Below are 12,596 nucleotides of genomic sequence, written 5' to 3'. Positions count from 1 at the left end.
TCGCTATCCTTCTTCTTCGCCGCATTTTTTTTCTCTCTTTTTCTCTACCTTTTATCTCACCTCTTTAGGGTATCTTTTATTCAAAATATTACATTAATCTTTTTTATTCTACACATTTTTTCTATACAGCTTTGCTACTTTAATCATCTTGGAATAAGATTTGCATTTGATGGCGTATATTTATATCTCATTGCCATTTAAATACTAGTGCTGTAATTAAGGCAACCATATTGGCATGCTGAGGCTCGCGATACTATTTTTGCATCACTTTGCAACGCATCTCTATCAGCGTACGCCAAAACGCGCTACGCATCATTAGTGGTTAATTTTAATCATCTCTGACCCGAAAATTTATACGTGCTCTATTTCGGAGCACTTTTTCCTTACGCTATTGCAAATACACTATCCGATTCTCATTTCGCAACTCGGGTCGCGAATTTTTTCGCATTTTTTTTTCTTTTTTTCTGTTTTTAGAGCTGTGCACGAGTACCACCACCACAATATGGCGGCAGCAGCGAGTTACGGTGGCCTTCTGCTTGGTGGTGCACGCGGCCTCGGTCATCATACATCTCACCATGCGGCGCATCACGCGCACGCCGCAGCATCCTACAAGGAGTGGACGTCGACGACGCCGTCGCAGTCCCTCGTCGACGCTTCCTCGGCGCCGCCCTATCCTCACGGCCACTACGCACCCCTCTCCGGTAAGTAAGTAGACTTTTGGTTTCACCAAACGGCGAATGGATTCCGAGAGTAACGCTTCGTTTCAAGAGCATATCTATTTACAACTCGTCTAAAAGTAATTGCCTACTTAAATAAGTGGCAATCTTGCATCATTGGCGAAAAATTGCGAAATCTTCACGTTTACTTTCAGCACAGTAAAGAACAGAATATTCGAAAAGCACATAATTTGATTAAAATGGAGTTTCGCAAATTCTTAATATTAATTTTAGCGGAAGGTAAAAAAAATTAGCTCCATGTCGAGCTACCGATTAAACTTGGTAAACGAAATCTTGACATAGTGTGATCTTAATTTAACCGAACAAAAAGATATTATTATTATTCGCACAATTTTTAATTTAGTACCGCGATTATTTGAAGCAATGAAATATTTAATAAGTAAATTATTAAATTATTAAATTATTAAAGGAAAAATTTCAAATTAAGTACTCATTCTTAGAGAAAATTACGCGATTCCTAATTTATCATAAATCCTCATTATTTTACCTGATATACTCGCGTACGAATCGTCGGCATATCGAAGGTACATCAAAGCATCCTACCATGTCCTGATTGTGTCGAACGACAGCAGGACGAGCTTTACTCGGCTAACGGATGGTACGCAGGTAGCGCAAGAAAGATTGGTCGGTCCTTTAGATGCTTGCAATTAATAAGGGCTTAATGGGAGCCGCGATCCATACGGCGTCCTCGTTCGACTCGCTGTTCACCCACCAAAATCGTCCGCAGGACAAAAAGCCGCGGATTCGTCTGCAAAACATCTTGCTCCTATTGCCGCCAGGATCTTGCCGCTCGCATCCTCGTTCCTTGAACGCACCGCTCCTCTGTCGGTGAATTATGCGAGGCTGAAAAATAGCGTCAAATTATGCGGCATAGAAAAATGGCATTTCTCTTCATCGCCGATCTAATTTTTTGCGAGGAAAAATCGCCGATGTAGTCGTATAGTCGAAACATACACACACACAAATCTAATATATTATTAAAATATTTCGTCTCTTCCTATAGTCAGATATGCTAAATATGTTCTGAAAAGAACAAATCGATAATATTGTGATTCCTGCATAACTTGGAGAGAAATAATTATTTAATTTTTTTGTTCTGTCGAATAATTATTCTTTGGTAAAAATAACAAATTCAAATTGCTCACATATGGGATGCAGATGCAGTTGTGAAAAACCACATTGTTATGGGGAAACCATTCTTCTCAATTATATACCTTTCTTTCATCTTGATATGACTATACAATTTCGAATTTCGAATTCTGTCATACGTCAACATATGTTGGAATTTTCATGACTTTATTCTAGCCCTCTTTCTTCGACTTCTTGTGCTTTCAATTAAGATTATAATTCTCAGATTTTTTCTCAGATTTTTTACTTTAATTCTTTTAAATTCTTTCTGTATAGTTTCTGCACATTCTGTAATACATAATCTTTCTAGAATTGTGAATTTTCCAATTCTTGATTTAATTTTATATTGTTTGGATTTTTATTGCATGACGAAATCTGAAAGTAATTTCTATTTTTGCAAAAATTCTCAGATCCTCTAAAAGCTATATCATTTCAACGCGATTATCAAGTTCTAAGACTATCTGAATTTCTCCTTAGAAAGGCATGGCTGCCAAGCACGGAAACAGTGACATCCATCCCAAGTAAGGAGAGGAGGTCTAGTATCGATTTTGTACCCTCACTTTGCTATACGCCGAGACCAAGCATCGCGCCGCAAAATGAATCCCAACCTTCTACCATCTCTCTTACTAGACCCTCTCATTCGAGCGATGGAAAATCTAATGGGATAAAACTAAAAGTCATAAATATAATGTTTTTTATGATAAAAAAAAATATATACATAAGCGAGAATTTAGAAGAAAAGCAGCAGAAATACTTTGTATAAAGGAAAATAGTTTTATTATATAACAAAAATCTCTGAATTAAATTTTCTTTTAGTAACGTAACTAAATACATTATAAATTAAATTCTCTAATTGTCATTTTTTTAAATTAATATATAAACAAATTCAAAAAATGTACATAGTATGGAATTTTATAAAGAAAAGCCTTTAATCATTATCAATTTGTAAAAACACATTTTGGTTTACAACTGTTAAAAACATAATAGAAACTCACGTCTCCTCGAAGGATTCGCGAAGAGTTTCGCGAAAGATAATAGAGGGTAAAACGGGAGTGAATTGCAAAGTGTACGTAAAGTCGTCAAAATGCCTTTAAATTTAAATGCTGCCATTAAATGTGCGCTTTGCTCGATTCAAACCGATTAGGTTTGTTGCCCGCATGATGGTCGCCGGCCTCGGTAATTATATAATTGCGCGAAATTAACTCGAATCGCATAAATCGGCTACCGTTTACGCGACGATTAAGAGAAATAAATCGCAATTACCGGATGATGCGTCCGCGTCTTAACATGGCGAGACGTCTGTCATGCTACTTTTATTTCGCAGCCTGCCGCTGTTGTTCGTCTCGTGAGACGTCGTCATGTTAGCTTCAATATTAGACAGTTCGACATTCTCGAATGATGGGAGTGAATTATTCGAATCATTTGATGTGAGAATAACTCAAGTTTAGTTTTGAAAATTTTATTAAAATAAATCACATCGATTTATTCAAGATTTAAAAATTTAATCTTTATTATTAATAATTTTCTTCCTCGATAAAGTTAATTATAATTAAGCTATTATTCAACACATATCCCTTTAGTTTAAATGATTAATTTTGATGATTATCTTTTGCAAATTAAATCTAAATAAATTTAAAGGAATCTGAGCATTACATTGCATTTCTCTATGGAATTTAGAATACAGTTGGAGAACATGAACAAATAACATGCAACTAAAATAACTGTATGTTGAAACACTTTCTATATGAAGTTACCATTAATTTACTTTCAGAAAGTAGAGATTGACAAATTCGATATGAGGCGGTGAATTATTTGTTCTGTCATGTGTACACAACTTTGATCTTACAGTTGGATTTTAAATAAATTAGCGCAACTTTCCTAAAATATATTATATTTAATACATAAAGAGTGTTCACTGTATTTTAAAATATATTGATTTCAAAATGTACGATAAAATGAATTATTTGTTTCAATTCAGACACAGGTACGATTCTAATCTGTGTAGTCTGGTTTTAGATAAACACGCTCAACATTCTTACTGTTCTGATAAATGAACTGTGTTCGGAATGCAGCGAACCCGAAGCAGGATCTAAAGATGCTGTGCTTTAAACCATTGCAGCAGTGTTTAACCCATTGCTTTAATCCAGCAACTAAGGTTCCAAGGTATGCAAGTTCAAAGAATTATGGATTTAGCATTTAACGAATCAGGAACCGTATAATCCGGAAACAGTCTTCTATTAATTTAGGAAAATCGATTAATCTAAATTGTTTTTATTGAAAAGAAAGATAACAAAATATAAAATAAGAAATTAGGATTTTTAATGCAAAATATAAGAAATTTAGAATCGGAGAGAAACTCTCTCTCTCTACATGAAAATCTAGAATCGAGAAAATTTGTGTGAGGCCCAATTTAAGATTTAAGAATAATAAGTTTCTTTTCGCGTTCTTTTCTCGAATGACATTCCTTATAGAACATTCTCGCGCGACGTAATCCGTCGGGGTGCTCCGATCATTCGTACGCTTTCTGGCACGCGCCTCGAAAATGGCGTCGTACAATGACGTCACGTAATTCACCGTTGCAAGAGAAGAAGGGAAAAGAGAGACCAGACTCAGGCCAGAGCCGGGGATGACCATCCTCGATTGGTCAGCCTGCGAACGGAGGGAGTGGTCGAGCAGTTGCTGGGGTTCTATCGATCTCTCAAACTCTGCTTTGCTACGAATGAAGCGAACCAGACAGGTCGCCGCATTGGCGAACGCGAGAGATTCATGGTGCCTCTTTGGCGCAGATCCTTTTTAATTTCTTGGTTTAAGATTTTGAAAATAGATCGACACCGTTGCATTTTTTTCTTTATCTAGATTTCTAGATTTTATAGAGATGAATTCTTTAATTGCCGGATATTAGCTTTACGCTTTGAAATAAAAGATGTTAAATTTTTATAATTAAAAAATCTTCAAATAAAATTAAAAAATTTTTAGGAATCTTGATTTATCAACTTCAATCGTTATCTTCTTGTTCTTTGAATTCTTTATGTCTCTCGTTACACTATAAAACGAAAGCGATCACTTTTCTCACCGCGTGAAGAATGCGCTCGACGTACAGAAACAAGGGCATCGAAATTAAATTAAATCGAACACCCTCGCTCTGCAAAAAGTGAGGAGTCGACCCTTGCTATCCCTTCACCGGCGGGAGATGTGCGCACACGGGGCGAATATTGTGATGACCCTTATCAATGGGGGCGGAAGGGTCAGACCCCTCGCCGTCTCTGGAATCCAATATACTTGAACTCGTTGTAACCCTGGTCGGCCGGCGCCCCTCGCAAACTCGTATGCATCGATGAGCGACTATTAATTACAAATTAAACCTCTCCAAATCTCTCCGGGATCACTGACGTGCGTCGGACGCAATATTGTACATGTCGGAATAATCACCAGGTCATTCTTAGACAAAAACGAGTATTTATAAAAGCAAAGCATCTGCTTAATCATTTTTGAGTTCAAAACACATGTTATATTTTTCTTATTTTGACAAGTAGAAAAAATTATTATGCATACAAGTCTATGTAAATATTTTTAAAACGGTCTGCTTTTGATTTATTGTTTGATTATATTAAGAATTCTAATTCTTAAATACAATCATTATCTGAAACTTCGTAAATCGAACAAGCAGCTTTTAAAATTTTTTCAAAATTTTCAATAAATTTTCTACGTGTTAAGTAATTAAAATCGATTAAAATCGATGCGGTTATGATTCACCATTAAACATCCACTTCGAAATTAGGCAATTATCATGTGGCTCTCTTACTGCAAATACCAGAGGGTGACTTTAGGGTAATATGGCAAACATCGAGCAATATTGTTCGGGTTATTCGACACACCATTTACTAAGCGTCCCCTCGCCATTTTCTCTGTGTCATATCGGCTTCGCATGTGCGTCGGTGAAAACGCGTATATATGCGGTTCGCATAAATCGTCCCAGCCGGTGACACTTATGGCATATTATGCTCGGCATTCGTGATATCGTAGGACGTATTGAATCAGAACATTCTCCCATGAAGATTATACGCTGACCTTTCAGGACTTTCATGAGGGATTAACGATGTTATAAGGATCATACTGATCATATTGGATTATCACTTTTCTCGAGAAGTTCCAATTATTAATAAAATGATCGGAGAAGATTTATGATTTTGAATGAAATTTAATTCCTATTCAGAAAATTTTATGATATTAATTTAATTATTCGTAGTATTTTATCGACGCGTTACTCTCTTATCTTTATTTTACTTTGTCTTATCTTATTTTATTAAATATAACGATTCGTGTTTAAATTATATATTTTATTATTAATATAAGTTGCGATTTCTTCGCGAAATGTTACCCTAAAGTTTATGCAAAAGTCAATAAATAAAATTAAGTAACTTATATTAATAATAAAATATATACTACCGCGTTTTATTATATTCTTAAGAAATGCAGAACGGGATGTTTCCATTTGAAACCTCAAACGCACACACAAATCAGCGGAATACAAAGTTACGGACGGACGCACCTGTTATGAATGTTCCAACATTCAATATCGTGATATCAAAGAGCAGTGCGAGATCCCGCGCGAAGGAATTCCCTTTAGTCCTACCGACAAAGAAGTGAAGCGTACAAACTCCAAGGAAACCAGCGAAACGAAACGTTTTGTCAGAAATTGCCAAGAATTTCTTCGCTCTATCTTACTAAAAATTTAACCTTGAAAAATAACATTTTAAATAAATTAACACTGCAAAAATGCTACAATAATTTATTACATTAAATCACCTAGAAATTTCATGTGTATCTTTATACAAATTAATGGTATCAAAGATCACACGATATATGTATTTGTGTGTGTATATTCATTTGTGTAGCATAATTATATCTGTGTAAAAGAAAGACTATTTATAATCCCATTGCATTTTTTAGACAGAATATATTTTTTTTAAACCGCCCTAAATTAAAATTTTAAAATTATAAGTCTTTGATTTTTAATTTCAATTAATAATTAATTATTTTCATTTTATCCCATTGTATATAATTTATCAATAAGTTTCGAAGACTGTTTTTCTTCCTATCAATGCCTCTATCAATGCCTTTTTCTGGGATCATTTTCCAGCTCAGTGACTCTCGATCAAATAATACTTCACGTTTCATGTGACGATTACTCATATGATCGTGTCTTTTGTGTTTTCATCCGTGTATGTATATTCTTGCGCCAATACGGCGACATATCGTGAGTCGCACGCTGACTTTGAAGCAGGTAGATACGTCCACGTGCCGACACGTGCGTATCGATGGATACAAACTCAATCTCCCGTATCACGTGCTAGCAATTCACGATGTCGAAACGTCGATATGTTGCGCGATAATCGATGGCGAAATTCGCTTGTGATCCGATCAAGAAATATTAAAAAAGAAATTGAAAAGATATCTGCAGTTTTAATACTTTTGATCTTTGCGATGATTTAATTCAATATATAATTTATATATTTTAAGAATGACTTTTTATATTAAATTTATTCTTAAAAAAGATATTGTCTAAAAAAATTAATTTGGTTTTTTCCTTTTTTGAAAATAATTATGAAAAATTTTTATGAGGTTGTTCTAAATGAAAATAAAAACAATATCTTGCAAAGTGTTCCACATTCATAGCATGAAATTTCAACAATTATATAGTATCTTTTATCCGGATATAAGGATACTATATAAGGATGCTGTATCGGCGACGATGATCTGTCATTTCAGTCTTCGGTATATCGAGATAAGAGATAAATTCGGTCGCAAGAGACATGAGATCTTAACTGACCAGTCTCGTGACATCGGGCCCCATCTGTCTAGCCGTTCGTTCGTCCATCCGTTTGTTCGTCCGTGTTGCTCAGCGGGTGCCATCACCAGTTCTGCACCTTCGCATCCGTCATAACGTTGTCTTTTCTTTTATTACTGCCGATAAATAATTTCAAGCAACGACAAGAGACGCCTTTCAAATCAGAAAGCAGCTTTAAACAGCTGATCACTTGTATAGCGTTTAGGAATCTCTCACTGGAATGCCGGAAGCCTCTTTATATGAGATCGATCTTTTATTTAATAATATAGCTCTTGAACAATTTACAAAACTTTTAGCAGCTGTTTTTTAATCTGAAGAAAAATTTAGAGAAATGTTTTATATTTTTTTGTAAGTATAAAATAAAATTTTAATTTTAATTATTTATACGAACAGATCTCAGAAATATTGATAGGTTAAATAAAAATTGTATATTTAACGACATTTCTTTTGTTTCGTGTTGCAGGACTCGAGTCTCAAGTTCAAGATTCCAAGGACCTCTACTGGTTCTAGGATCAAGTGTTGCAGATCGGCAGGAGGCATGCAGTTTCCTTACATTCAGAGGACGACTGAACGATTGTGTTTCGATTAATGAGAAAATTTAATAACACAATTCATAAATGAAACGTAAGAGGAATGAGAACGTTGTTGAGCAAAAATGACGACCGAGCATTCGTCGTTGTCGTTTGTTCATCGTTGTACATAATGTTACCTACATCTTTTAAGGATCTACTACTAGCATAAAGAGGATAGTATTAGACGAATTATTTGCGCGCACTATTACCTTTATAGTGATTGCTGTCTGACATTAAAGAGAAATTGGCCGTGGAAATGCGATCGAGAATTGTCTTCAGCTGGTACAATAGCGTAGCGCGATCTAGATCGTCAAGGCACATCTAAATTTTCCAAATAATTATATAATGATATGTCTTCGATTTTTGCTACAAGATATTATCTTTGAATTTCTTTATTCATTAAGAAGGCGATGATTAAATGAAAATAGCCTTCCTATGAATATTCGATAAATTATTATATTGGGTATTGGTAATTTATTAAAAGTAAGTTAAAAACTTAAGAACTATAAGAGAGAAAAAGAAAAACTCTTCTTTCAGAATTTAAATAGAGACATTACACCGGATTAACAAATAATTATTTGGTAAATTTAGCTGCCGATTTAAGTGAAGTATTTATTGACCAATGATCTTGCCATATATATATATATATATATAAATATATTATTAATTATTATTAATTATTATTATTATTATTAATGTATTATAAACAATGGGCGCTGCAGATATGAAATCTTCTCGAGAGAGTTAGCGAATTAAAATAGTTATTATCCGACGAGTCAACTATTCTTTACACCCTAATTACACCCCACATGCATCTTACCTTCATCTTTCACAAGTCTTTCTTATTCGCTACCATTTAGTATCTGTCCGGTATAATCACTATCGTATTACATTAAGCACATCGTATCCATTTCATGTTATTGCCTGCCTAATTGTTAAATAAATAATTCACATATCACGTAATTTGCTTCTTTTTCACTTACCGTCGATATCATTTTTTTCTCAAAAAAATCAATTTATTTTCGTTTTTAAAATTTTTACATTCTTAATTTTACTGTTCAATTATTTAGTAATTAATATCGCACCAATAAGAGTAACATTTGTTATTCTTGTCTAGAAATATGTTTTACGAGTAAGATTTATTATTTTTTATTTTATACATTTATTATGTTTTTTCCATTGATTTTAATCATCTAATTCTTAAAAAGTAATTTTCCGCCATGGGAAATAGGATTTTATGTTTTTCGCGGTTCGTTACGCTCACCCTGGTTAATTACACATCGTTGGATTTAGTGGTGCTCCAGGCACGGAAAGTTAATCGAGCACGTAATAAGAACAGGAAGTTTAATCTGTTCTCTGTCCTAACGGCTTTCTATCTCACTTTGAAAAGTGCAGGTAAGTGAATTATTGCAAATTATAACATAAAATACATTATTAAAACTTCGGTATTAAAACTGTAATTTCTCTCTATTACACTCTGTTATTTTCTTCGAGGAAATTATTTTTGATTAACAAAGAGGGTACCAAGAGGCATTTTGTCTTCTGGAAGATCTTGAAGAAAACTCGATGTTCTACATGCAGCTTAATAACTCGAGGGTATTAATTTAAACCCGTAACACGTGGACATTTGTTTTCCCGACGCAGGCGGAAGTAACGCTAACGAGATGAGAAAACGAGCAATTAACTTCGTCACTTCGGCCGAGGAGGAAACGCGCAGATGATCGACGGGCGTGTTATCACGTGTAAAGCATATGCCGTTCGTAGCTCGCGTCTGCTTTAAGATAAATGGTGTGTATATGTATGTATGTATAGTCTTTAATAAATTATTGCTTCTATTTCGGGTTTTTATCGGGCATTATTATTTTGATTCACAGTGATATTAAATAAAATCAAAATCTTTAAAATGATTTTATTATAAGACACTAGTCATAATCTTAATTTGAGAAAGAAAATAAATCTCTCGTTTTGTGCAAAACTATAAGAATTGAATCGGCTTTTGAGATATAAAAATACATGCAATTTTTTGCTTAATTTTCTTTTATAAAGAATCCAAGAAGATACAATAAATCTCAAAACTTAGAATTTTTGCATCATTTTACGATATATTAAATAATATATCTTCGAGATTCGAGTAAATATAGTTCATAGTATTTTACAAAGAATAATTCGAGTATTTTTATTGTATCATGTAGCAGTGATGCTTATATTGTGTCAGCTTATATACGCGATAAATGTTCTGCAAAGGATCGCGTTTTGTCCGGCGATTTAACATCGTCGACTTTAGTCGGGACATCGCTCCGGCAGCGTACATAAATCAGTCTGTTTCGTTTCTTCTACCATTTCGTATGATCCCCGTGTTTTCTTACGCAATCGTGCATATGCCATGGCTAGACGCGGAAAAACTACCGACAGGAAACCACGTGAGACCCACGTGAAGAACGGCGAAATGCTGAGCTTCCTGGTTTTCATTGTCTAGATATACATATATTACTAGCATAATTTCATTTTCTTTCTTTTTGTAATGATAAAATTATATATAAATTATTATATATATTATATATAATATATTAAACTTAATTACAATATAAAAATCCATTTATATATAATTTAAAATATATAATCTTTAATATTTTTAGAAAAATAATTAAAAATAGATATAATAGATATAGAATAATTTAATTTTTCATCGATGAAAATTTATATCATTTTCAATTCTTTTATTTTTTACCTATTAAATTAATAGAATAAAATTAAAATTGTTCGAAAATTAAATAATAAAATTTACGTCGTTAAACAGGATTGTTTGATTTGTCATTAATAATAGTTCCATAAACTTTTCGTGCAGGATTTATGTGATGATAAAATTCCGAGACACATTTCAAAATGCATTTAAGCTTTGCTAAATCTATTGCGCGTGGGCGTAAAAAAATTTTGTATTTACCGAAGAAATACCTTTTGTAATGTGTCAATTCAAGTTTATTTTGTTTTAGTAATAATTAAATGCCTCATAATGACGACGGACCGTTGTTGTCTTGTAATCTCAGCTCGGGATCTGATTTCAATAAACGGTAGCCCCATTAAATTTAACATATATTAAAATAAATTCTCACACGGCAATAACTAAGAAAGGCCTTTCGATTCTCGGATAAGAGGAAAACGATTGATATACAGGGTGTCAATTCCCTTCACATGATTAGAATTGATTTTTTATTAACAAAAATTCAATGCAAGAATTATAAATAATTAAATTATATACTAATGTTATTTGCAATATAACTAACCTAACTTACAATAGTACAAATAAATTTGAACGCCAAATTCTTCAAAGAGTTTAGTATGAACAAGAAAGATAATAGCAGAAACACCGTGTATATATAGAAGACGAAAAGGTTGAAGGACGAGGAAGGAGAGAGGAAAGGAGAATAGAGGCGAGATTTATTGCAGACTCTAGAATATACTATGCTGTTGTAATTACCAAACTGGCTTTTGTTTGGTCGATAGTTTATTCATAGTTTATTCACTGTTTCTCGCTCGCGATAGAATCGCATATGCAAATTTATTAGCGCATTTGAACTTTCTTCTATAACGTTAAAAATTAATGTTAAAAATTGAAATAAAAAAATTAGAATATTAAAATAAATAACTGCTTTTGTCTATTGCGATTCTCTTATCTTTAAAAATTTAACTTATTTTGTATATTTATCAAAGAATACATAACTGAAAGAAAATGTTACAAAAAAATAAATATTATAATATATTAAATGTTAAAAATAAAATTGGTTAACCTTTTGTGTGGATGAAAAGCACCAAAATATTTATGCGATAAATAATCAAACACTCTTGCGCGAATCACCCCTCAAACTTTGCGGTAATTAAATACCAAATACATATGAGCTCCCCTCTTTATTGTAACTCACTGGGATAATATAAAAGGGGTCGAATCATCGATATTGCACCAGTGCAATAAATGGCTCGACCGTGAATATGAATATTAATTTTTCTTTGAATTTGTCGACCATTTGTCAAAGTCCAAATTTATCATCCATATAAATGAAACAATTTTAATGACAATAGAATGTAAAAAGCTGCATGTCTCCAATCTTCGAATCAATTTTAGTTATGGAAATAGGCTTCCATAACTTCTTTGCTCTATTTTTATGTGTCTATTTTGACGTGTTTGTATTAAATTCTTCCAATATTTTCGATTAATATTTCTAAGTGTTTGCCCGAGAACATGGCCAGAACATAAATGAAAAAATAAAAAATATCGGAAGCTTCTCTTCTCTAGATTTACTTAAATTCCTATTTTAC

General features: G+C 33.2%; 2 protein-coding genes across 12 annotated transcripts in view; one reads left to right on the top strand and one right to left on the bottom strand.

The window, feature by feature from the left end:
* The window catches only part of LOC105251765 (protein vestigial), a 42,440-nt gene extending 33,530 nt beyond the window's left edge, over positions 1-8,910 (top strand). For 2 of the 5 annotated variants that reach the window (XM_011258754.3, XM_025412225.1), the window contains 2 exons: positions 475-705; positions 8,177-8,910. In XM_011258754.3, coding sequence (XP_011257056.1) covers positions 475-705; positions 8,177-8,315 — 370 coding nt within the window. In that variant the 3' untranslated portion in view covers positions 8,316-8,910. Of the gene's footprint in view, positions 1-474; positions 706-3,870; positions 4,029-8,176 lie in introns of those variants that run through there. The other 3 variants (XR_003123317.1, XM_025412226.1, XM_025412227.1) reach the window with 3 other exon arrangements.
* Positions 1-12,596, bottom strand: part of LOC105251757 — a 40,574-nt gene that overhangs the window by 18,584 nt on the left and 9,394 nt on the right. For 3 of the 7 annotated variants that reach the window (XR_002192578.2, XR_002192575.2, XR_003123318.1), the window contains exon 2: positions 1,225-1,580. The exons of 3 other annotated variants lie outside the window; for them this stretch is intronic. The gene's annotated coding sequence lies outside the window, so the exon portion shown is untranslated. The remainder of the gene's footprint in view (positions 1-1,224; positions 1,581-12,596) is intronic. One more of the 7 variants, XR_002192576.2, reaches the window with a different exon arrangement.

Source organism: Camponotus floridanus, unplaced genomic scaffold, assembly GCF_003227725.1.
Source record: "Camponotus floridanus strain SB8 unplaced genomic scaffold, Cflo_v7.5 scaffold49, whole genome shotgun sequence".
NCBI lineage: Eukaryota > Metazoa > Arthropoda > Insecta > Hymenoptera > Formicidae > Camponotus > Camponotus floridanus.
Note: the sequence above shows the minus strand (reverse complement) of the source record. Positions and strands in the feature narration are given on the sequence as shown.